Consider the following 24580-nt stretch of genomic DNA (forward strand, 5'->3'; position numbering starts at 1 on the left):
AGGAGTGTAATGAATGACTTTGGTCTACTGGTAACTGGACTCAAAATGTTACTTCGTTAGTAAACTTCTTCCAGAAGCTCTCCAGACTTGATGCAAACCTGAGATATAATTTTGGTGTAAATATTTCAAGCCTAATAACTACAAAAAGCATTATCTTCATTGTGCTTTACAGCAAGCAAAGCTGCGCTGGGACTAGCCAAGTACAAAGCTTTCACGTAATATGGAAATAGAGTAACAAAACCTGTAGGATCAGGCTCTTCCTCTGGTCAGAAATCACAAAAAGCAAAGCAGTCTGCCTCTACAATGAAAATATTTTATATCTATATATTAAGCTATTTTAAAATATTTTTTTCCCAACACATTTCATTCAATATGGTTAGGAAAAACCTTTTCATTTTTTTTCTTAATGGATTGTATGTTAATTATTCATTTAGCCTGGCAAAAAAGCTTAATGAAATATGCTATTACAGTAAGACTATCTGTACCACATGCAATTGTTTCTAATTCATGTAATACATTACTGGAAGTGCCCTAATAGGTTTGGGATTTTTTTCTTCTTCTGGCTTTTTGTGATTAATTTGGGTTTTTTTTAATAGGCAACCAAGCTGCTGTTTGCAGAAAGAAAGTAGAGTTGTCAAATGAATGTTCTTCATCCAGATCTCTACAGTTACAAATTTCACCAAATACAATAACCGTACCCAGGCATCGACCTTCTCCACAACTGAATCAAACTTACTATGATAGTATCTTGGAAGAATACCAGTCTGCAGATGAGGAATGCTCCTGGAACAATGTAACTCTTGCAGACTTGTATCCAGTGATGGTAGAGATACTTACAAGGCTCATGACAAAGCAGTATCGGAGAAAAGAGTTAAAATACATATTTAGATACTTAAGGCACAAAAGATGGCGTTCCAGAAGACCAAAGTTCAATGTCACTGTAGACAAAATAAGAGGGTTTAGGCCTCCTAAACTGAAGCAAGCACTACTCAGCATATGCAGCAGCAGAAGTGAAGACATCCAGAATCAAACTTTTGGAAATGAGAACAGAGAACTTTGTGATGACAAATGTTCCACTGATAATTTATCTGGTCTGGCACCTTATTCTTACATTGATGCAAATGAAATCGAAATGGACTACTCTGACTCAAGTTTAGAACATCATTTGTTATCTGGAAAAGGCCAAAAAGTCTCCAAACAGACTGTTTTTCCTAGTGTTATGGCTAGAATGGGAGAGACATTTCTAGTTGAAGATGGGTTACAGACCACTGTCTCACCGAAGAATTCAAAATGCGAAGAAAGTGAAAAATTGGCTTACAAATGTTCCTCAGAGTATGGTTTTATAACATCTACTGCCAGTTCAGGGTCAACAGCACTTCATCTATTAAAAGAGAGTAAAACTCAAAAAACTGACTTTCCTGGTGGTGATACCTCAGAGTTGTGTTCATCTGCTTGCAGGTCCTACAGCAATAGTAACACTTTTACACTGGTCGCAAACTCTTCTCTTGCAAGATCATCAAATACTTTGCTCATAAATCCTGAAAAAAATTCTGAAAGACGAATTTCTTTGCAGCGCAAACACTCGTTTTCCTCATTGTATGTGAAGCAGAGTCCTTCAAAGATGCCTCAGAAATATGAAGATGCATTTGAAAAACTCTACTACAAACTGTGTTCCAAAGAAATCCAAAAGCCTTTGACATTGACAAGACCTCTTTCAAATTCACAAAGCCTTGAAGAGAAAGAAAGATTAGTGAAGAGTAATTTAAGTGATTCTGAGAGGTCTGATATACAGTATGATAGAGAATTTGACAGGATCTATGAGCAGTTGTGTAGTGAGGCTGTTCCAAAACTTCCTGGGTTTCAGAGAGCTTCAAATCTAAGGAAATATGAAGGAATACAGATGTCTGAAACTGTAAATGCTCTCGTTAACTCACCTGTTCGAACTTTATCTGCAATTCCCAGAGTTAAAAGACTAGGAAATTTTCAAAATGATTTTCTTTGTTCACCAGTAAAGCGACTGAAAAATATACCAGAACGTTATTTTCCGTCACCAAAATGTCAACAGATTTCTCACAGAAAAAATGTTAATCTTCAGACAGTTGGCATGGATTTTTTGAGCACATACAATGGCAGTAACACCAACTTTTTGACAGTCACAACTGTCAGAGTCAGGTACTTAAGGACCTTGTAAAAAAAGTGATTGTATACTTTTTGCTGGTATTTGGAGAAGGGCTTAAAAATGGAATAGAGCTGGAAGCTGTTAAAGCTAGTGACAGCACGCTTCTGGTGCTATTTGTTCAGTAGGGTTGGTTTACAGGTTTGGGGTCTTGGGGATTTTTGTTTACTAAAATATAAGTTGTATGAAGTCTCCTGGATCATATGAGGAAGCTCACTGTATTTAATAACCTTGAAAATGGTTATACAATACTCAATAAAAGATTTTGTTACGCTTTAATAGACTGTGTCACTGGTTAAAATAATCTCAAACTGTGACCCTGTTAATTAAGGTGGTGTCCTCCTGAAATAATGACTTTTTTTTTTTCATTTTATAGATGTACAAGGTGAGGCAAACAAGCTTTACTAAGTTCCATTGGAATCGTTAGACTTGTTGATTTAAATATTAAATCAGGCCCTTATGTCCAGGTTCTCAGTCACTTTTGAGGCAAGCTGTGAAATAATATGTGAGTTTTTTGCACCAATGTAATCTGGTGATTCTTTATTTTCAGGACTCTGGATTTCATGCCTCTTCAGATAAAACTTTTCTTGGTATTCCTGGTACTTTCCTGCAAGGTTAGTTTCAGAGACTTTCTGAATTACTACTTTAGCAATATCAAGCACTTCTTCAAAGGGTAAATCTACAGATGTCAATAGACCACTGTCTAGGTTACAGCTTTTCTTCCTCAGTAATAATTGGGTGTGTTTAAGTGTTCTTTAAGGAATCTATACAGAAAAGGGTTTCCTGAATCTCATGTTAACAGCTATTTAAGAAGCTTTTCTTTAGGTTAACTAGGACTTTTCCTACTAAAGTATTCCTTATTATCCAATGGTTTTCTCTCTTCCTTTTTTTTATTTTAAGTTTGCTGTTGCTTTTACTTTCTGTATCTAAATATTCAGCAGGAAATGCATAGTTTGTTAATCCTGCACTTCAATAACCAGATGCTTTTGTTTGGATTCTTCAGCTTTACAAAAACTTGCAACTGAGCTGTTGCATGGGTACTATTGCTTGCTTAGGTGAATTAGTTTATTAATCTGGATAATGAGGCATTTGCCAGTTCAGGACAGTAGAACTTTATTATTAAAAAAACACCAAAACTACATTAGTTTAAGACTTTAGATGCTACTTTTTAGATTTCCTTTTAAAAATCTGATTTTGGTTAAAGTATGTTTATAACATAACCTGAACTTTTTTCCTGCTAAGTAAAATCACCAATGTTTATTATCCATATTTTATTTTTATGAACCTTGTCATCAAGATAACTAATGTGTAAAGGAAAATACCGAAGAAGGTGACTTGAAATATTGTCAACTGGTATACAAGAAGAAAATGGCAAAAGCAATGCATTTGTTTGCATGGTTCTTGCCTTGTTGCATTTTCATTACCAATTAATTGTAGAGAATTTGATTATTTGAGGTAGACTTATCCCATCTGTCTTATTTTGTCTTCCTCAAATTTTAACTCATACTTTGTATTACGTTTTTTTGATATCAACAGTTTCTTCTACCTTTTTCCAATGTTGATAAATTGTAAGCATTTTGGAGAAACCTAGCTTATAGTTAAATATATTCAGTGTATAAAATGTATTTGAAATTTATTTTTGCCAGAACCTTTTGCATTAGAATATTTTCATAATTAAGTTTGCTCATTGAATTATGCCAATGAAGTATTACCAATGTCTTAGTAGGCTAATATTTTAACAACATACTGTAGTGTCCACGCTACTCAGCATTGTTCTTACACTCTTCATACTACTGTTTCTCATCACCAGAATCTGGGATTGCAGATGCCCACTGTGGTTGGGCTAGGGAGATGAAGAATTACAGCTCTTCTGGAAAGGCACAGAAGTGTCACCAAAGGTAAGTGCCTTTTGAGAAAAGAAATTTCAAAAGAAATTCTTGCTGCTCTACATATACATTAAAGTTATGGAGGTTGTCGCTTACATGCGTACTTCTAGAATGAAAATCAGCATGGATGCTTTAGAGAGCCCAAGCTAATCAAATCTGCTGACTTGAACACTGGGAGGCAAGAGTCTGTGGGCAAAACTAGCCAGATTCCAGCTTAGATGGCCAGTGAACACAAGCTAGTAAGATGGCCTAACAGAATAGTTACTCTAGTCCTTCATTTGTGTTCATTATAATCATTTGTTATTTAAATAAAAAGCAGCTGCATGATTTAAAAAAGTTTCAGTTTAAGCAAAGAGAGAATTAAAACTTAGAGGCTTGGCTTACAAATATATAGCAATATCGATAAAGATTGTATTTAGATCATTTTTGATATAATGGAGGATTGGAGGGAAGCTGATGAGTATACAAGGATGTTTCTGTGATGTTGAGTATTCCCATTTAGCTGAGTAAATTTCTGCTTGGTTCTTGGATTTCTACCTTTTCCCCTCACTTCTTTTTCCTGACTCCATACAAAATAGCCCTCCCTATGAGATTAGTAATTGTTCTGAAGGAGAAGGTTTACCTTTCCTTAATGCATGTAAGTAGAGAAGTTTGAGAGAGTAGGAAATCAGGATTTCACAGAGTGCTTTCTTGTCAAGCCATCTTTGTTCCTTAATTACACAAATGTATGTTTGCTGATTTGTAGCCGAAACGGACCCTCAGCTGGCAAGCTTCCTTAACTATGGTTCCCAGCAGTGTAGGTGCTCCTTAATGGCTTCAGAGCCCTCAGAAGCTTTATGCTTAAGCCATGTGGCAAAATGCTGTATGTTGTAATGAATCGTGGAAAGAAAAGGAATAGTGTCATCTTGTCTGGAACTTGATTGCCTTTATCTAGAAGATGATTATGAAAAAGATATTTCAGAAAAGGAAATGTTCATAGCTGATAAATTTTTCTTCAGCTCTGTGTAAATGCTGTCCTACAGCTATACTGCTATACTTAATTGTCAGATGTAAACCAAAAATAGTTTAAAATAGATGTTAAAAAATAAATTATGCCATTTCTAAGTAATACGCAAGGAAATAAGTGTATTCTCACTTGTATCTTTCATTTTTAGCTATTTGTGAATACATTCAAAGATTACATCTCAAAGTTTAATAGATATTTATATAATTTAGGTTAATGTACTAGCATTACTGAGACATTAAAATGACATAGGATGAAAAGCTTTTTCTCCAGCTGAAAGCCCATAGGAATGCAGACAGGGAGTCCTGCTGCTGTTCACACTCAAGATGTTCAGATACCTTGCTTTGGTAATTTGTTTAAATTTCTTTATATTCATCAGAGTTTCAGCAAGCATAGTATTTTTGAGTAATTTATCATCTAAACAATTCTTTTCTGTAGGGTATCCAGAAAACTAAGCTACAGTGATGGGAAAGACCAAAATCCTAGCAATCCCTTGAATGACTTCCTGGTCAAAACTCACCAATGAGCATTCATGGACAGCTACAGAGAAAACACCGTTTTATAAAGTTTCATTTTGTTTTGTTTTTCTTTGTTTTTCCAAGAATCAAGGATGTATTATATGTATGTAATATACAATTAATCCTGATTTATACTTCCTGTAATATAAATCTTCAGGAACTGCTTCGTCCCTTCTGACAGGGCATTTCTTACTCCTTTGGCTTCATCAGGTATCGCAGGGAATCAGGGTTCCTTTCTATGGTTAAGTTTAAATTACGTATTTAGTAGTATTTATAATAACAGAATGTGATCTGTATTATCATTTTATCTGCTGTGATAAGCTTTGGCTCTTAATGTATTAAGAATAAGATATATAACAAGCTCTTTCTGATGAATTTCTACCTATTCATGCTATATAGATGTATCAGTAAACTGGGCTGGATGGTCCAAATGCAGTATTATATGCTATGACTTGTAATATGCCTGCTATGTAATTTTAATGTTAAATTTTCTAAGTAACTCACCAAAGTTGATTATTCAATAAAATTTTATAACTTTTAGTGGAAATGATAGTTATATGCTGTGTTCTGACAAAATTCTACCTGACACAATATATATTCTAAATAAAAACCTGTTCTGAACAAATAACCTGCTTTCAACATTTTTTTTAGGTATGCAAATTCTCAGGAGTTTGTATACCTACAGCACATACATGAGAATGATGTGGCAGGGCTCCACAGATTTTTTCACTGCTGTGTTCTTTCTTGGCAAGGAGATTTAGTGGTATGTGTCAGGTCAAGTACACTCTGTTTTATCAGTATTGCCCTTTCTCAGCTTTCTGAGCTCCAGAAAAGGAAAAAATAATTTTCATAGAATGGTTTGGGTTGGAAGGAACCTCAAAGATATCTAGTTCCAACCCCCCTGCCATGGCTTTACTTCATTTACTTTGTTACTTTGGCTTTACTTCATTTCTGGGCACACAGGAGAGTTTTACGATACTTTAGCTCTTAAAACGAAGATCTTGTCTTAAGTCTTGTTCTTGAATGAAGCAAGAAGTCAGCTTCAGTGAGGTTTACTCCACAATAAGACAAAAACTTCTGCAATATACACACACATGTATTCTATCCCTCGTCATTTGTATATTATATTTTCTACAACAACAGCAACAACAGATCACCTTTTAGAAATGCTTTTGTGGCTCATTTTTCTTCCTGTTCCAGACATGGATGAACTGTAGGGAATATGCTACCTTCCCCTTGGATTGTTGAGGTAATTATTTCCCAGCATTTCTTGATACACCAGTACTGAGAGATTACATAAACTCCATTAATGTTTTCTGTTCTTAAAGGTAAACTGGAATTGGGCTTGGACATGCTCTGACTCTAGATGTGACTTCTACATGGCAACCTGAATGCAGGCTTACCCAAGTAGGAAGGTAAGTTTAGTTAAACAACATAGCAATAGTTCATTGTATCCATGAAAATTACTCTGAAAGAATTTTAAGAGGTAGTTCTTGAAAAACCTTGAGGCATTGGAAGATAAGCTCATCCCAATGCCACCTTTTTGATGCTAGCAGTAGCAAAAAATGGGAGAAAGTTACACATTTGTTTTTAGAGTTTGATCCTCCAGTATCCACTTGAGTCGGCAGACTCTTAAAAGTACGATACAACCAAAAGTCTGTGGTGTTTTTCCTGGCAATACTGTTTAAACAGATGTATCTGCAGTGATTGTCAGATGTTATAATGATTGCTGGAGTAGACTTACAAAGATTTTGTGGTGCTACTTGGCGTCTCCTCTGGTTTGAGCTCTCTTCTTCCCTTCCACCCAGTTTTTCTTCTTCCACCATATTTCTTGTTTACTCTTTCTTCATTGTTCCATTGAACTGGTACTTGAATGCTAAACTTACTGTTAATAAAAACAGCTTCACACTGCTTCCCTCTGCTTCAAAATTGTAAAGATCACTGGAAAAACAGGCTAGGTTACTGAGACAGTATAAACGTAAACCTAGTATCTCCTTTTATTTTCTTGTAATTAGTTGAAACTTTATGTATAAACTAATGTTATAACTTATGTTTAACTAATACATGATATTTATGTAGGTCTTTCTCTAGTGCCTTGAAGACAGTGCAATATTGAACATGCTCTTTCCTGTAAGAATTCAGTAGTCATTTAAAAACTATCCCAAAAAGTCATTAAAAAAATAGCTCATTCAGTTGCTTATTTAAGCAGGCAGAAGGTAAAGAGCTGGAGGAATAAAGCTAAATCTGGACTGTGGCAGCATTAGAAGTGCCTTGGAAACAGTTGATGGGCCATTAAAGATGGTCCTGAAGTGGAGTCTGTGAGAGCAGCAGTGAATAATGGAAGCAGCAATTAGATATAGAAAGGAAGTATATATTGAAGGAGAATATTTACAAAAGTACCCTTCTCTTTTAGCGAGCTATGTTGCAAGGGAAAGCAGCTGCTGAAAATTGGCGTAAATAAATAGCTGAACTAAACAATGAAGTCTAAGAATACAGAGGAAACTAGATGTACCTAAATCCCATGAAGTGGACTTATTGTTACACGTACATTCAATGAGAAGTGTGTACTTCATTTCCATTAAATTAATGATCAGGCTGAAATGACAGGTTGAATTTATGTAACTCAAAGTTCTTTGCCTTTGGAATTTTTAGAGGAAAGGTATAATCAAGAGTGAAAATGCTGTGAGAAAATTGGGAAATAGCAACTTTTGTACAAAGTGTACACAAATTGTATTCAATGAAAATACAACATCCCTTGTTTCATGTATAGTTTGGAAAATAGTAACAAATAGACTCTTGGGCCTGTGCTTATTTGGTTGAGAGATTGTTTAAGAAAGCTTTCTCTTTTAATCATCTCAGAGGGCTGAGTATGGCATCTGATTGGTGCCAGCTAAATTGAAAAAAATTATATAAATATTTTACGTATCAGTGTTATTCAAACAATTTTGATCTGTGAGTCTAAGAGTATGTTGATATGTATTTTATTACTTAATTTGTTCCTACAGTGGAACAAAGTATAATTCCTTCCAATCTAAATAAAGTAAATTAGTACTTCATGTGCTGATACCTTGGTGTTAGCTTTGGACCTTTGGCTTTGGATTTGCCTTCCTCCTTTCCCCCCATAGGATCTTAGGCAGGATCATCATTTAATGTGGTTCTCCATTGAAGTGATTTTTATCAATTCTTCAAGCAGTATTTATTTTTGCTTATCCAACAGTCTAAGACTGTGATAACACAGTCACTTTAATTCCAAGTCTGTCTTGTTTCTGGGATGCAACAGCCAAACATATGTTGACTTGATCTCTGCGCACAAAAGCAAGTGCTACCACAAGATAGGCAGTGACACTGGGCAGCTTTGGCTGCAGGGGTTGGCCCCTTCCTTTTGGTCTAGCATAGAAGTTAAGGCATGTTAAAGAGCCTCATTATTTAGGAGCTAAACTAAACATGAACCAGGCTGTCAAAGAGCTGTTTCTTTTACATTGGGTTTTTTTCTTCAATTTGTCCCATCTCTGGACATGTCCATCCACTTCTGCTTTTAGAAGAGCTTCTTTGTACTATGGACTTTTCATTTGTTTGGGGTTTTGTAACTGCTTTCAGTGCTATCTCCTTCAGGGCCCAAAACACTTGCAGGGCTCCATATGTGCTTGACAGTTTCAAGTTCCTTGACACTGTGCTTGGCGTGGATTTTAAAGGCACTAATACCATTTTTTTGAGAAGGCAGAACTGTCTGACACCTAGAGGTAGACGTATTACATCAACATGCCTTACTGTTCCCTGCTACTACTACTTAATGACTCCCAGAATATAAAAATAAATCCCCACTCTATAAAACCTTACCATCTGATGAGTTTAAAGTCTTAAGATGAATGTGCACACAGTATGTGAATTATTTGGGGAAATAAAAAGCTCTTTTTACTTTTGTAAAATAGTTGGTAACAACAGCAATGTAAAACCCAACAGAAATTTAAACATCACATAGAACATTAGAAGGAAAAAATCTTCCCTAGGAGACTTATTGTTACAGATCATTTGCCAATATTTTTGTGGACTCTTGAATACATCTGGATACAACATAACGTTAGTAGAGGCGTCGAGATTTGAGATGTATTCTGGTATTGCTCACAGAAGGAAAATAAAGATATATAAGGATATTGTTAAATCTTGTGAGATGTACAATCACTACTTTAAACAAGCTGTTAAATTATTCTCCATTTAGTTTTAGATATATTGTGTTATTACCATTGGCCAGTCACAGTGAGGAAGTACACAATGTTGAACAGCAGAACAGTTTTTAATTGGGAAAACAACTAAATCATTAAGTGTGCAAGCATGAAACACAATTTCCTTCCAAAAGTACCGTTAAAACCTATATAGAAGAATAGTTATACTCTGCTAGAGCTTTACAGACAACAGAGTGCGTCTTCTGGGACTGTTTGAAAGTTGATGGTTGTTTTAAACAAAGAATTAATTCTTACTGAAATCAACACTGTGTGAATGCTGAGATACTAGCTTCTACAAACCCCCTTTCAAAATGTCTTCAGAAGGGCAGATCCTTCAAAGTGGCACTCTGGATCTTAGTTCTTGCTTAGCTCATGAATGTGCTTGGAAGACACTTTGGAACACTTGTCCATTTTATACCATCGTTTGGTTTGTCAGTTTGCCAGGATATTATCTCTAATCATTCACTGTTCCACCAGAATGAACAAGCAGATCTCACTTTACAGATTACGTATTTGGCTCGTGAAGCCATTTCAAATATTCTCTCCTTTTGTAGTATGAATCAAACTTGTTTATCTGATGGGATCATCATGAATGGCTTCTACGTTTTCAGCAGCCAGCTGCTCGCTATTGAGGTAAATGCTAACTTTGGAAGCCATCGTGGTGGGGTTACATGATCTATCTTCTTCATCCTCCTCTAATGATGTGTCTTTCTTTCTCCTTGGTTTTCTGCGTTTTCCCTTGATGCTGTGATCAAGTGAGGCATAACACATCTGATTGGCAGACTCCACCTAGAAGGAAATTCACTGTATACTTAACATTCAGTAGTTATGCTTGCTTTAAAATTATGTCTAAGACTTTAAGTATGTCTACGCTGTAATCATAATAGTGGCTGAAGTTTACCCAAACTAGCTGTAAATGAGCTCATTAAAATTACAAATGATTAAGCTGTGGCAGCACAGAAAACAGACCAACATAACCTAATGGTAAAGGACTCATGGTTTTAGGATAATGGCAGTAAGGAAAAAATCATCAAGGTTATTATTGGAAAGATTCTCTATGGTATTGAGGGTAGCTTATATGCAGACCAAGTTCTTTGGGATGCAAGACATTATTTGATGTGGTTTTCTTCCCACTTGTTATTTTTTAAATTAGAGTCTGGTTATTAGTAACAACATTTTTCACAGGCTTTGTGCAAAAAACCAAAGATGGGTCATTCTTGTCTGTATATATAATCTCATTTCCAGTGCAAAATGTATACTTTGTGTGTTTTTTCCCCTACCTCTATTTGTGTTTTTCAAGCCAACTTATCACTTTTGACATGGGAATTTTTAAAGATTATTTTGTTTCCATATAAGTTAATGCTGAGGGGGAGGAGGTTGAAACCGGGAGTGAAGTTAAGCCCAGGAAGATAGGAGGGGTGGGGGGGAGGTGTTTTAAGATTTGATTTTATTTTCTCACTCCTCTACTCTGTTTTGCCTAGTAATAAATTAGATGAATTTTCTCTCTAAGTTTGGTCTGTTTTGCTTGTGACGATAATTCGTGAGTGATCTCTCCCTGTCCTTATCTCGACCCACAAGCATTTCGTTATGCCTTTTCTCCCCTGTATAGTAAAGGAGGGGGAGTGATAGAGCGGCTCTGGTGGGCACCTGGCCTCCAGACAGGATCAACCCACCACAGTATATTAATGATAATTCTTAAATATGTGATTCACAGAGGGGAGGGGTGGAATGTATTGGGTTTGCGGGGAAAGGTTTTGGTAGTGGGGGAAGGGGGGGTGGTGGGTTACAGGGGTGGCTTCTGTGAGAAGCTGCTAGAAGCTCCCCCTGTGTCTGACAGAGCCAATGCCAGCCGGCTCCAAGATGGACCCGCCGCTGGCCAAGGCCAAGCCCATCAGTAACTCTGTGGTAACATATTTAAGAAGGGAAAAAACAAGTTAGAGCTTTTGCAGCCAGAGAGAGTGAGAAGATGTAAGAAACTCTGCAGACACTCAGGTCAGTGCAGAAGGAGGGGGAGGAGGTGCTCCAGGCACCGGAGCAGAGATCCCCCTGCAGCCCGTGGTGAAGGCCATGGTGAAGCAGGCTGTCCCCCTGCAGCCCATGGAGGAAGGATGAGGGGGTGTAGAGATTCCACCTGCAGCCCGTGGAGGACCCCATGCCAGAGCAGGTTTGCTGGCAGGACTTGTGACCCCGTGGGGGATCCCACGCTGGAGCAGTCTGCTCCTGAAGGTCTGCACCCGTGGGAGAGACCCAGGCTGGAGCAGTTTGTGAAGGACTGTAGCCTGTGGGAAGGACTCATGTTGGAGCAGTTCATGAAGGACTGTCTCCTGTGAGAGGGACCCCATGCTGGAGCAGGGGAAGAGTGTGAGGAGTCCTCCCCCTGAGGATGAAGAAGCAGCAGAAACAACGTGTGATGAACTGACCGTAACCCCCATTCCCCGTCCCCCTGTGCCGCTGAGGGGGGAGGAGGTTGAAGCTCAGAGTGAAGTTGAGCCCGGGAAGATGGGAGGGGTGGGGGGAGGTGTTTTAAGAGTTGATTTTATTTCTCATTGCTCTACTCTGTTTTGTTTAGTAATAAATTAGATGAATTTTCTCTCTAAGTTCAGGCTGTTTTGCTTATGACAATAATTGGTGAGTGATCTCTCCCTGTCCTTATCTCGACCCACAAGCGTTTCATTATACCTTTTCTCCCCTGTCTAGTGAAGGAGGGGGAGTGAGAGAGCGGCTCTGGTGGGCACCTGGCCTCCAGACACGGTCAACCCACCACATCTAGATAAAAAAAAAAAAAAAAAAGATATTTCCACCCCCTGGAAGTATCCTGAGAGAGGCTGGAAATTGGTCCTTATGAAATACCTGGAAATCAACTCAGGAGATTGATGCTAGGAGTGCTTCAATTACAGACAAATTTCAGTTAAAGCTTGTATGCTTTTAGGCATCCAAGTAACTCAACAAAATACAAATCAATAGAAAAACAGTTGTCTTTCATTTGTTAAGGCAGATAGATTTTGTGCTGGGTAGGACAGAGTCAAACTCATGATTATCATGTGATCTTGTTTTTTCACTTGGTTGATGTCCAAAATAAATAAAACTAATTCTTTACATAAGCCTTAGCAGTAAACACAGGCTTAATTCAGCCTGATCTGCATGCCTGTGACTGAGCTTTATCCTGCCATATGGATGTGAATGAGCTGTCTATAATTCTCCTGCTCCCTCATTAATGACCCAGATTGAAGAAGGGTCAAGTCTGCTTAAATTCCCTGATGAACTGAGACACTAACGCATGGTAATTTTTTGTGATGAGCAATGTGAAGATTTTTCTTACATATTGTCATGGGCTAAACATGAGAACTCTGAGACCACATTACCCTAATACAGAAATCCAGAATTAAAATTAAAGATACCTGTAGTTGGTTAACTGGCCTTTGAGGCTGGGACTTCATCTGCTCGTAACAACATTCCTCTAGAATTTATCAAAGTAGAAAAATGTTTTAGTTAAGACATGCTACTGAGTCTTAAAAGATCAGATCAACAGATCCTCCCTGTTACAGTAGTAACTCCCCGCAGTTTACTTTGGTAGAAGTTTGTTTTGTTTTGAAATCACACACAGATCTCTCCTTCTATTCATAGAGGGGCAAACAGGTAAGAAATTCAGACACGCATACTGTGAAAAAGAAAATAATTTTCTGTTCATATGGAGGCTTCTCATTATTCACTAAGTGGGCATCCATTTAGACTCCTAGGAGGACATTTTGCAATTCGGGGGGTAACCACCTACCGATGTATTTTTTGGCATAGGCAATCTTTCCTTTGGCTGAGAAAGAGGCTGTGAGTTGCAGCAGCTGGTGATTAAATTCTATTCCTGATTCTACTTCCAGTTGTCTCTAAATTTGGTGCAAGTTATTTTCTCATTTTAACCGTCAGTAAAACAGATTACTTCCTTACAGTTTTTAGGCTTTTGTAGAGTCAATGCATTTGAGTGTTGGCTTACTTAAATTTATGCAAACTCTATATGAAAAAGTTGGGTTTGTGGTTTTTGTTCTCGCACAGTTCAAGTACTTTAGCTCAGTTTTGTTTAACCTCAAATAAGGCTAGCACAAAAGTTGTTTTCATGTTACTTAAATACTGCTTTAACACCATAAGGGCTTTGAGAGACGTACCCTCAGCATATCTAGCTCTAGCTGCAGTTATGTGATGTTACTGCCTTTAACGTGGTATTTCTCTGCCAAGGATTATTAACTTCAGCCCAGTAAAGCAGAGAAAAAGCCATGGTTGCCCACCATTCAGCCACTGGGCTTGTTTCAGCATATTTGTCAACTGCTGCTGATCTGTGGATAGCCACAGCAGAGAACTGGTATGTGGCTGTTTCTGCCAGCTTCTGTGGGAACATTGACTTTGGGCAGAGAGTAACGTGTGTCTTAGATTGCTTTAACACACATGGATCAAGCTGTTATTTCAATTGGTGCAGCTTTACATGTAGAAATGCTCTTGGTTTTGAGGGATTTGGCTGTACAGGACCATTTGGACTGTAAAAAATCAAATTTGGTATGAGATCTGGTCTTACAAATAGTAGAGCAGTATGATGGTTTGCAGTTCTACCCCAAGTAGGTATTAATACCATAAATGAAAAGGGGTAGATTCTCAAGCTTGCTATTGAGAAACACAAAGTATCAGTCAGTCAGCTTTTAACCATACACTTATTATAGCCTCTGAACAGACACATGTTCTTAAAGTGAAGCTTACCAAAAGTACCTTGATTGAGATTGCCATAAACTGGGTCATCTTCTGTGTAATAGTCATCGTAGCTAGAAGAGGAATGGAAAAATACTTTTAATTCACAGAATATGCTTTATTTAGGACACCACTATTCTACTTTAAACATTTTACACACATATAGCAATAGCGGATTGTATGTGATCTAAAAAAGATGACCAAAAATATCGGGGAGAGGGGGGAAATACCAGTTTAGCAGAAAGGGAAGAAATGGCAATATCCATGTTCTGAAGAGAGATTTGTTATCTAGCCAAGAATTGAACTCTTCTGTCCTGTAACTTACTTAAATATAAAACTAATCTCAAAACTACTAAGCTACTGTTTGATATAGTGCTGGAAATATTAACGATCATTGAAAGGAACCCAGTTCATGTCCTCGAGACCACTTTGCTATACAAACTAATGCACTAAAGGAGTCTTTTGGGGAGGTGTTCTTAAAAAGTCTGCTCTTGATTCAGCTAAAATGCTTAGGTCAACACAACTAGAGAAGACCAAAGAAAAGTTCAGCTTTGGATATTTAATGGTATTCTGTATTTCATTATCTGATGTTGCTTGAAAATGTTTTTAAGCATGTTTGTAAAGATGGTAATTGTTAGTGGGAAGCACTGTATAACCTTGTTCCTATTACATCCCTGTACTTTGCTTCATCAAGGGAATGACATGATGCAATTAACACCACTGTTTCAGTGGTATTTTTCAACTAAACAGGCAGTAATAGACAGACTTCCCAACTGCAGGTAAATTTGTAATTGAGGATTGGTTTTTGGGGAACAGGTGAAGGCTTCTACATTTTTATTTCAAGGGCCTTCTATATTTGGGCTGAGATGAGACTCTTTCAATCTTTCTAAAGTGTGGTTTGGGGTTTTTTTTATTTATTTATATGGAATAAGAGAAACAGACTTGTAACAGATCATGAGTTAACCAGCAGCTGTAAACAGGCTCCATTTTACTGCTTTTGAATGTCATGTATAAAAGAAAGGCATGAAATGTAAATACATATAAATTATTGCTCCAGAAGTATTAAATAGACTATAATTTATCATTGTTTTCTGAGAGTTGTTTTTAATTATTATAGATTTATTGAGTTTGAATGATAGTAAATACTGTTTTAGCTCAATATCTTGCAGTTCCTTCGGTATATAAAATTATGACATTAGCATGCAATTATTTCATTGTTGATAAAATGACTGGAGTACATCTCTCCCACATGATTTTTTTCCTGATTTTTTTTTTTGAAAACTTTTTTTGCATAACCAACCTGCTCTCTGACATTTCCATGCAGGCTGCATGAGATGTTGGATTTTCTTCTATGCTATTCCTCCAAAGCCGTCTGTTATTATTCATTGCTTATTTCACCCTTGCCAGAAGGAAACATTTTTTATCCAACTTACCTTGGACAGTTGTCTTCATAGTCTTTATACACTTTAGCTGGAAAATTTGTAAAAAAAAAAAAAAATAGTCAAGTGAAGAGAAAATGAAACGTGGTATTTTAGAACACTTCAGATAATTGTATTAACTGACATGCTTTTGATTTCACTGTAGAGAGTAAAATTTAAAGCTCTTGGCTGTCAGGACCATCAGTTGTCCCCCTGCTTTTCTCAAATCCTTTTGACTAATACAAGAAATGCTTGTGTTACGACTCTGCTGTGGCTTCGCGGTCTATGTCAGTTGACAAGACCCAAAAAATGTATTGTAACACATGGGATTTAATTCCTTATTTCACCCTCCTGCTTCTACCTCATCTTTTTCTCTGCCTAGTGAGGTGCATCATATGTTTATATTACAAGGCGAAGGGTTAATTTATTTAACTAGTTCTGTTGCTTGTATCTTTGAAAGAGAGATATCCTGTGAGCCACACAGATGAAGAAACTGAAGCAGGGAGGGAACGGCTACAAAGAGATTTATTGCTAGAGGCTGATTAATAACTCAGGAATGCCCAACTTTCTATCGTCAGCTCCAAGACTCCAGAATTTACCACGGTAAGCTCCAATTCCATGAACAAAGCAGCATCAGCCACTCTGACTGAAACTTTGCTCAAGGTTAGTTTTGTAAATGACTGCGATTTTTTCATCATAGAACTATCTGCCTAGTAGCACTAAAAGACAAAGTAAACCAAAAAAGGCCCACCCCCCTGCCATCCCACAACACTCCAGCAGCTCTTTTAATATCCTGTAATAATCTAATTCTCTTATACTTGCTGTAAGCATAGGCCCTCTGTTTATGTAGATTATGTACGTATGTGTGTTTAACATGGTTGAATCCACCAGTGTTTGCATGCCCACTCATACACATACAGCACAGGCGCAGTTTTCCCTGTGTAAAGGCTGGTTTTTTTCTGAATGGGAGTGGTGAGGATTGTATAACTTAATAATTATACAGGTCTATGCATAAGAGAAATTGCACTAATATAATGAATTCTGTTAAAGTCATAGTTAACTCTAACCAAAACCAGAGTATGACTGCAGTCGCCCTTTAACATAAATCAGTTCCTTATTGTGAGGGACACATTGGTTTAGGATCCCATGACGAAAAGAAATTAGAACTTTTTTGAAAATAAAGTGATTAAGAATAAAATGTGTATGAAATCTGAAATTTAAATAAGCATTCAGGAATTTTGGGAGGAGAACATTTTCTCAAATGTATTCTGTATTAGTACAGCTACGTAAAATAATTTTTACATTAAAGTACAAATGAGAACCAGTTACATGAAAAGTACACTTAAAAAAGGAAGTTACAGATGTTAAAAATATATTTTAAAAATAAAAATTTAGCCAGAACTAAATTCTTTACCTTGTACATGTTCTGTTGGTTTGTCTTCAGAGAGTGGAATTAGGTAGCTTTTAGCAGCAGATTGAGCAGCTAGCAATCATTTTGTAATCATACCTGACTCTTCTAAAAACTTTCAAAGTTACATCCTCTCAACTAGAATCATTCTTGCCAAAAGATATCTTTAAGATTGAAAAGAATCAATTTGTTGCCTTGAAATCTCCCCGCAGTGATAGCTTTCTCTACAGACACTTTAAACACGTCAACTCCATTCCTTACAGAGAATGTAAGAGAGACAATGTTACTTACCTTGTTTCTTTTGCATATAGTGTGAAATATTCAGTATCAATGAAACAACCAGAGCCAAACTCAGAAATGCCAAAACTCCCCAGACAGAATAATGGCACTCCATTTCTGTAACTGAAAGAAAATAATTTTATAGTTTGTGTTTTCTAACAGTTTTACTGTATTCTTTGTGGTTGGTTGATTTTTGCTTTCTGTAATTCAAGCTGCTATTTTGTTGTTTACTCCGTGACAGCCATTGCTATACAAGCTAAATAATTAGTATCAAAACCAGATGCTAAATAATAAGAAAGCAACATCAATAAAGCGTTAGCAGAACTACTGTTTCATAGCAATTCAGCCAAAGGATGACTATTGGTTTGCCTGTAAAATGCAGTAAAATCAGAAATTGCTAAAGAAAAAAGTCATTTACATTAATAGCTTTGAAATTATTTATGTAATTGTCTTTAACTTACTATTTGCAGTAAATTTTTGGCTAAATTCTAAAGTCCATGTATGTAGGTCTGAAGGTGAGTTCAGTCAAAACAACTTACTTCACTGGAAATGTCTCTGATTAATAGCTAAGACCATCAGGTTATAACAATCCCTGCAACAAATTTCAAAGGTTGGTTATGTGTTTTCTTGCATCTCCTATTAAATGACTTAATTTACTCATATTCTTGCTCTCCTTCCTGAGAAAGCAGAGGATGTAGTGGCGAAGGATGAGCACTAGCTGGGAACTGTCGAACCCCACAGATCTGCTGCAGAGAAAAACCCAAACAGCTCCTGAAGAAGCCCTTGGTAAAAGGTGGGTCAACCTAATTGAACAAAGCCCTTTGACCTGAACTTGCCTCTGAAGTTTGGACTCTTTGAATTAAAGCCTTGTCCAAAAAACTAACTCCACTAACACTGCACCAAAAAGTCTAGCCGGAGCAGAGCAGTCAAGGGGAGAGATTGGATGATACTGTCAGCAGGTCCAGAACGCTCTTGTTTGGGTTTGATGCAGCTGGGTTCCTTCAGGAGGCTGACATTTTATTCACTTCTTAAACAAAAGCCGAGGTAAAGGAGTACAGGAATAAACATTCGCATGTTGCCAGTCAGGAGTGTAGGGGTGGGGGGCAATGCATTTGCTCCCGCTGAGAAGAGTTTTGTTCCATGGCTGACCAGCTCCAACCCACCTTAGGAACTGCCCCTTATGGGTTTTGGTCCTTAATTATGCTGGTGTGGCCAAAGCTTTTTTAGTTTTGTTTTTTTTCAAGCCACAGATGCTTTTATGATGATGAAACAAGATAAGATAATCTTTGGTAGTAAAAAAATCACGAATCACATGGGCTTCTATGATGCAGTTTTCCTTCCTGATCAGCACTCTCTTTTAGAAGGAACAAAACAGAGCAAATAAGCTGTAACTTTCTGACAGACTTGTAACTGGTTTTTGCACATGGTAATTCCCATGGCCATTTATCCTTCCTTTAAACATCCAGTTTCCATTCCTTTCTTTTCTCCTACCTGAGTTCTCCCAAAGGTGTTTGAGGATTCTCCATCACTGCAATACTACTTTTCATGTTGAGAGGCACTTTTTTGCAATGAGATACAGACATTCATGAGGAGAGACAACCACCCCCTTGAGGCAGCTATATATTATTCCAATTTTTCAGAACAGGAATTAAAGGAAAGGGAGATCTCACCTTAAGAAGATGCTATCGGGCCACATCAAGAACCACCAGTGTTTGGAACCTGGTTACTCTACAATTAGTCACTCAACATTTGCATCCTATGCAACCTGTCCAAAACTACAAGAAGTCTGTGTCAAAGTCAAGAACTCTTAAGTCTCAATGTAGCACCTGAATAATAAGACTCATCCTTCCTTCTCCTGTCCTTTTATCTTTTCTGAAGTGATTCCTTTCCACTTTTCTTATGTTCATTTCATATTTCTTTTCCTACCAATTCTCTTTTTTTTTTTTTCTTCCCCCAGGGAGCGAAAGCAGTATTGTGACGTAAGAGAAGGGACACACACATAACTGTGACGATAGAAACTACAGCCCTGTGATTTGTTAGAATAAAAAGAGCGAGTAGGTATCTCAAGGACAGCAGGAACCTAAGTTTGTACCTTTTTTTGATACTGAATGCTGTTATTTATCTTTCTGATTAAGGAGTGCTATTTTTCCCTGGTGTTTTCAGAGTAGGAGGCAACTCTTAGTTTCAAATTAAATATTTTCAGCCCTTAAGTGAAGTGGAGGAAGCAACCAAATTTTTGATGTGTCGTGGTTTAACCCCAACTGGCAAATAAGCACCAGACAGCCACTCATTCATTTATCCCCGGTGGGATGGGGGAGAGAATCAGAAGCGTAAAAGTGAGAACACTCATGAATTGAGATAAAGGCAGTTTAACAGGTAAAGCAAAAGCTGTGCACACAAGCAAAGCAGAACAAGGAATTCATTCACCCCTTCCCATGGGCAGGCAGGTGTTCAGCCATCCCCAGGAAAGCAGGGCTCCATCATGCATGATGGTTACTTGGGAAGACAAACGCCATCACTCTGAATGTCCCTCCCTTCCTCCTCCTTCCCCCAGCTTTATATGCTGACCGTGATATCATATGGTATGGAATATCCCTTTGGTCAGTTGGGGTCAGCTGTCCTGGCTGTGTCCCCTCCCAACTTCTTGTGCACCCCAGCCTACTCACTTTTTACAGCACAAATCCAAACCATAGCTACTACCATACTAGCTACTATGAAGAAAATTAACTCTACCCCAGCCAAAACCAGTACTGATAACAATTTTGTGTGTGTGTTTCATCTTCTGATTTTAAATTGGAATTATTATCTGGAAAATAGTAAAGGTTGGAAAAAAGTTGTTTCCCTTTTCAATTTCAAGTTTAACTTCTATGGTATTTGAGCAATCCCACTTCACAACTTTAAAAATATTCTAGCTAAACAAAAGACATGAAACTTAGATTTCCAATAAAATGTACCAATTTTTTAAACCTCACAATCTATAGCTTTCTTAAACATGGTTTAGAAAACTGCATGGGTGTGAGGAGATTAAGAAAAAAAAATTTTAAATTATTCCTAGCTGAACACTACCTACTTGGTTTATTTTTAAATTTATTTTCCACAACTCTGATTTAAACATCTGCTTGTATTTCAGTAGAATGTATACAAACCTACATGTGACTTCAGTATCTATCTTTTTTTTTTTGTCTTTGCAATACCAGCTATTTGTCAGACAACACTACTTATATTTCAGAAACAACAGCCATTTTCATTTACCCCGTAAAACCATAGTAAAGGCCTTGATCAGAGAGATACAAGTGCTGCTCCGAGTGCTCTATGCTTTTCTAATGTCAGTTTCAAGTTAATCTTAATGTCCGGGTAGAAAATACGAGAGATTTTGATTTTATCTCTTAGCTTTACAGATATACAACTCCCAGATCTTTCCCAGGTGTTCTTGTACTACCCTTAGAGTTGTTGCCAATATGCTAGCTATTTACTTTTATAACTGCACTATTTAAATATTTATACTACTTTGACAACAGCAGCAGCAGAAGGAAAGCTGAATACCTGTGTGAAGAACAATTTGTCTCCTCAGATAACTACACTGCTGCCCCTATACGTATAATAGCAGATGCCACCTATGACAGCTAACTAGCTAAATGATTGTACTAAAGACAGAAAAAAGATAAGATGGCTGTGGATGGAGAGTGAGAAATAAACAGAAAGACCAGTCAATTAGACAAATTATAGTCTGTTCTGAAATATTGTCTTTTATTCTCTTCTCTAATTTTAATTCTCATTCAAGTAATCTACTGTCAAATGTAGCAAAACCAGATTTATTTTTTTTATATTGCAGATTTATTCCAAAGAACTCATAGCACTGTGTTCAGGGGCATTCATACTCAATTGCTGTCAAGCTGAATATTTTAAAAAGTATTGTTCTATCTTTGGGGGGGGGGGAGGGGGCGGGGGGGGGGAAGCCTCATGAAAATTTTGGCCCCTGGGAATAGTATGCTATGATTCTAGTAGGATAAGTTCAAATTTCATCAAGGCTTGCTGCAATAGTCTATCTGTGATGGGAAAAACTTAAGAGTGGTAGTAGTTTGTTCATAAGAAATCACATTGAAACTGTTCTTAATGTGCTGCTCTGTGCAGAAAAGAGTTCATTGTATAGCCAAAGGTTTCATGAGAAGGACAACAATTCTGATTTTATTTTTAGAAGACGTTGGGATGTGTGAGTCGGGGGAAGTACTATATTTAATCATTATAAAGATGACAGTATTTTGAACACCTAATACCATTCCTATTCTGTTGTTCTTTCATTTCTATTTGGAAACAGTGTCAAACTTGGAGTTGCATCCAAGTAGAACATCTACCTGAGGTAATTTACTCCATCTGGATGAAGTTTATACTTTTCTGACTTTAGGGATGGGGCTACTCGCCTCCTCTTAGTATGTTTTACACTGCTGTAAACTAAAGGTACTATATTCACACAACAAAACACAGGCAAACAAAAGACTTTCTAAAGAAAGTTAATTGTGGTTTTTCTCCTTTTTAAATCCATTAGCAACTTTCTCCAAAGAGACTAGGTTTTCTCCTTGCAGGATTCATTATACTGTAATTGGAGGGGAGCGGGGGTGGGGGGAGAAGCAAACAAACAACAACAAAAAACAAAACAAAAAAACCCCCAACAAAACCAAAATAACCCCAGAACAAATGCCCCCAAAACATTCTAATCCCTGGATGAATTTCTGCAATTCAATGTTATTGCAACTCAAAGGACTGGACCTAATCATGTACTTAACCTTTGGGGAAAGTGGCCAGATTTAACAATTCAGAGCTAGAAACAGGTGTTTCTCCTCCTAACAGCATAAGAATAGGTAGCAGAAGTACCAAGTTTCATTCCTTCTTGTTCTAACATATTTTGTTAAGGGAATCCATCACAAAGGATAACAGGATGATATTGTACATCTTCTAGTTTTTCCTACTGAAAAGTAACATGAGGTAGGGAATACAGATATCTGTCTAGCAAGAACTGGACATGCCATCTATGGTATCAACTCATCATTCATAGAAACAGATTAATTACTTTGGCAACTACAAGATTTAAGATGATGATCTGGAGCACAAAACGGTTTGTTTCCTGTTGTTTCTGTCTGCAAATTTGTCGAAGCTGAGTTCCTCCCCCCCATTAAATGGTGAGATAAAAAATATTATGTACTAATGACCCTTAAAAAAAGAAACCCGTGAAGAGACTGATGAATGTTAAATTAAAACATTAAAGATGCTTCCACCTGTGTGAGTTTTTGGAGAAGATTAATTCTCCGGAAAGGATTCCTTAAACTGCAAATAATTAGTGCACAGCTAATTGCTTTGTAAGATATCAACTTCATACTTCAGAAGGGAAGCAGCACACTGTAAAATAAGCAGCCCTCAGCACAGTATTTTAGTGGAAAACTAACACCAATGCTTAGTATTCACTAACAAACTTTAATGATGATTTAAGCTATTGATGATGACTTATCATCATCATGCTTATTATTATTATTAATAATTTTACTTCAGAGCCCTGAGCAACCTTCTTGGAAGACTGGTAATCTACCATAGTGTGGGTTTACTGCTCCTTTAGTTTACAAGTTCATAATACTGAAAAGAGAAGTCTTACCTGGTTTTGTTGTTTCTAGGAATATTCCCCTCCCCTTTTATCCAACAGGAAATCAAGTTGTGTTGGCAGACCTTGGATGCTCTTTTGTTCTGGACCTGGCAGCATGAATCTGTCTCTAGAGTTGTGGCCAATCTTAAAGGTCTCCAGTCGTCTTTTTCATCTGCTTTCTTACAAACAGGAAATGTGGTTCAGGCTTTTACAACCTCAATGACGCTCTCCTTCATTGTTTGCCTCCAAGAGAGGAATAAATTATTTGTGTGTGCACTTGCCTTTATTATCCACCTGTCTTGTCACAGAAGAGCACGTACAGGACTATTAGTTCCCTTTTATCTGATACAAACCTACTTTTGTAATATTCATGAGACTCTCATATTCTTAACACTGTTTGTGATGTTATGTTGAAGTCAACAAAAGTATTTAGATACCTCTTAAACTAAATTACAGAACTATTTTACCTAGGAATGCTATTTGACTCTTTATTGCTTCAGGTTTCTAAACTAAGTCTGAAAGTCCATCGCTGAGAGAGTCTCCAGTTTAGCTGAAACAGGATTCAGAGGTACGGTGCAGAAGTTATACCATTGCTAGCTCTAGAAGGTCAGGTTAGGATATCATAATATGCTTCCTCCATTCTTTTAAAGTCTATGAATCTGGGCCCACAATCCAGAACAGTTGCGAAAAGAGAGAGTAAATCGGTATGTGGCTTACTGTGTGTATTTGTCTTTAAAATATAATGAAACGTTCCTGTGTTCGGGTAGAGAAGCCATTTTATTCTCAGAATCAGAGTAGCTTCCTCCAGAGGAAACTTGCACTCTGAGCACTGTCAAAGCAGCTTTCTGTTAACTTCTGAGGGTTTGGGGTTGTGTTTTTTGGATTTTTTTTTTTTTTCATGACAAGCAGTTTTATTTCCAATTATGCATAATGCAGAAGCGGAAAGGGTTGCTTATGAGAAAAAGTGAATCACATGACTGCATTTGTCTTTTTGAAATATGTACATTGAAATAGTCCTCAGTGTAAAACATTGCTCTTTGAGAAAGGCTCTTATGTGAGAAAATGTCCTTTGCATTACATCTTTATTTGGGATGTTATTACTTTGGAATATTATTTTTATATTAACTACCTTAGATCAACGCTTAAGAAATAATTTACAGGATTAGTATCTTATTTGAACGCAAAGGAACAGGTTAGTCTTGATTAATACGCTATACCTTTCCATTTGAGTCCAAAGGTGAAATAGATTCTTAACTACTCGGAGCTTTATCATAATGAAGTGAATTAATGAGAAGAAATTAATTAAAAAATACTGAAA

General features: G+C 37.1%; 2 protein-coding genes across 5 annotated transcripts; one reads left to right on the top strand and one right to left on the bottom strand.

Moving 5' to 3' along the window:
- Positions 1-596: 596 nt before the first annotated feature.
- LOC129200345 (uncharacterized) lies at positions 597-6204 on the top strand (the record flags this gene model as incomplete). The annotated part of the gene is given in 5 exon segments (XM_054811671.1): positions 597-2138; positions 2141-2172; positions 2727-2790; positions 3987-4074; positions 5504-6204. Coding segments are annotated over 5 exon segments (1814 nt in total), but the record flags the coding sequence as incomplete, so codon positions are not given.
- A 3625-nt stretch (positions 6205-9829) lies between these two features.
- On the bottom strand, positions 9830-23413 carry LOC129200346 (T-cell receptor-associated transmembrane adapter 1-like). 4 transcript variants are annotated; one of them, XM_054811675.1, is made up of 6 exons: positions 23275-23413; positions 17646-17756; positions 15962-15998; positions 14550-14602; positions 13202-13260; positions 9830-10592 (listed from the first exon to the last, which is right to left on the bottom strand). In XM_054811675.1, the coding sequence occupies exons 2-6, from the start codon at positions 17746-17748 to the stop codon at positions 10374-10376; spliced, it is 471 nt and encodes a 156-aa protein (XP_054667650.1). In that variant the 5' UTR covers positions 17749-17756; positions 23275-23413; the 3' UTR covers positions 9830-10373. The 4 variants fall into 4 exon arrangements, with proteins under 4 accessions (XP_054667650.1, XP_054667647.1, XP_054667648.1 ...); XM_054811672.1 differs by having other exon boundaries at positions 14541-14602; XM_054811673.1 differs by lacking the exon at positions 23275-23413 and adding an exon at positions 19304-19524 and having other exon boundaries at positions 14541-14602.
- Between the last annotated feature and the right edge of the window lie 1167 nt (positions 23414-24580).

This window comes from Grus americana, unplaced genomic scaffold (assembly GCF_028858705.1).
Source record: "Grus americana isolate bGruAme1 unplaced genomic scaffold, bGruAme1.mat H_6, whole genome shotgun sequence".
NCBI lineage: Eukaryota > Metazoa > Chordata > Aves > Gruiformes > Gruidae > Grus > Grus americana.

What these genes read in the sequence shown, in the direction of transcription:
- LOC129200346 (XM_054811672.1), bottom strand. Translation starts at nt 17,748, where the DNA reads ATGGAGTGCCATTATTCTGTCTGGGGAGTTTTGGCATTTCTGAGTTTG. An exon ending in CTATATGCAAAAGAAACAAG is followed by an intron (nt 15,999 to 17,645) that starts GTAAGTAACATT and finishes CAAATTTTCCAG; the next exon opens with CTAAAGTGTATAAAGACTAT. An exon ending in TATGAAGACAACTGTCCAAG is followed by an intron (nt 14,603 to 15,961) that starts GTAAGTTGGATA and finishes TTCCTCTTCTAG; the next exon opens with CTACGATGACTATTACACAG.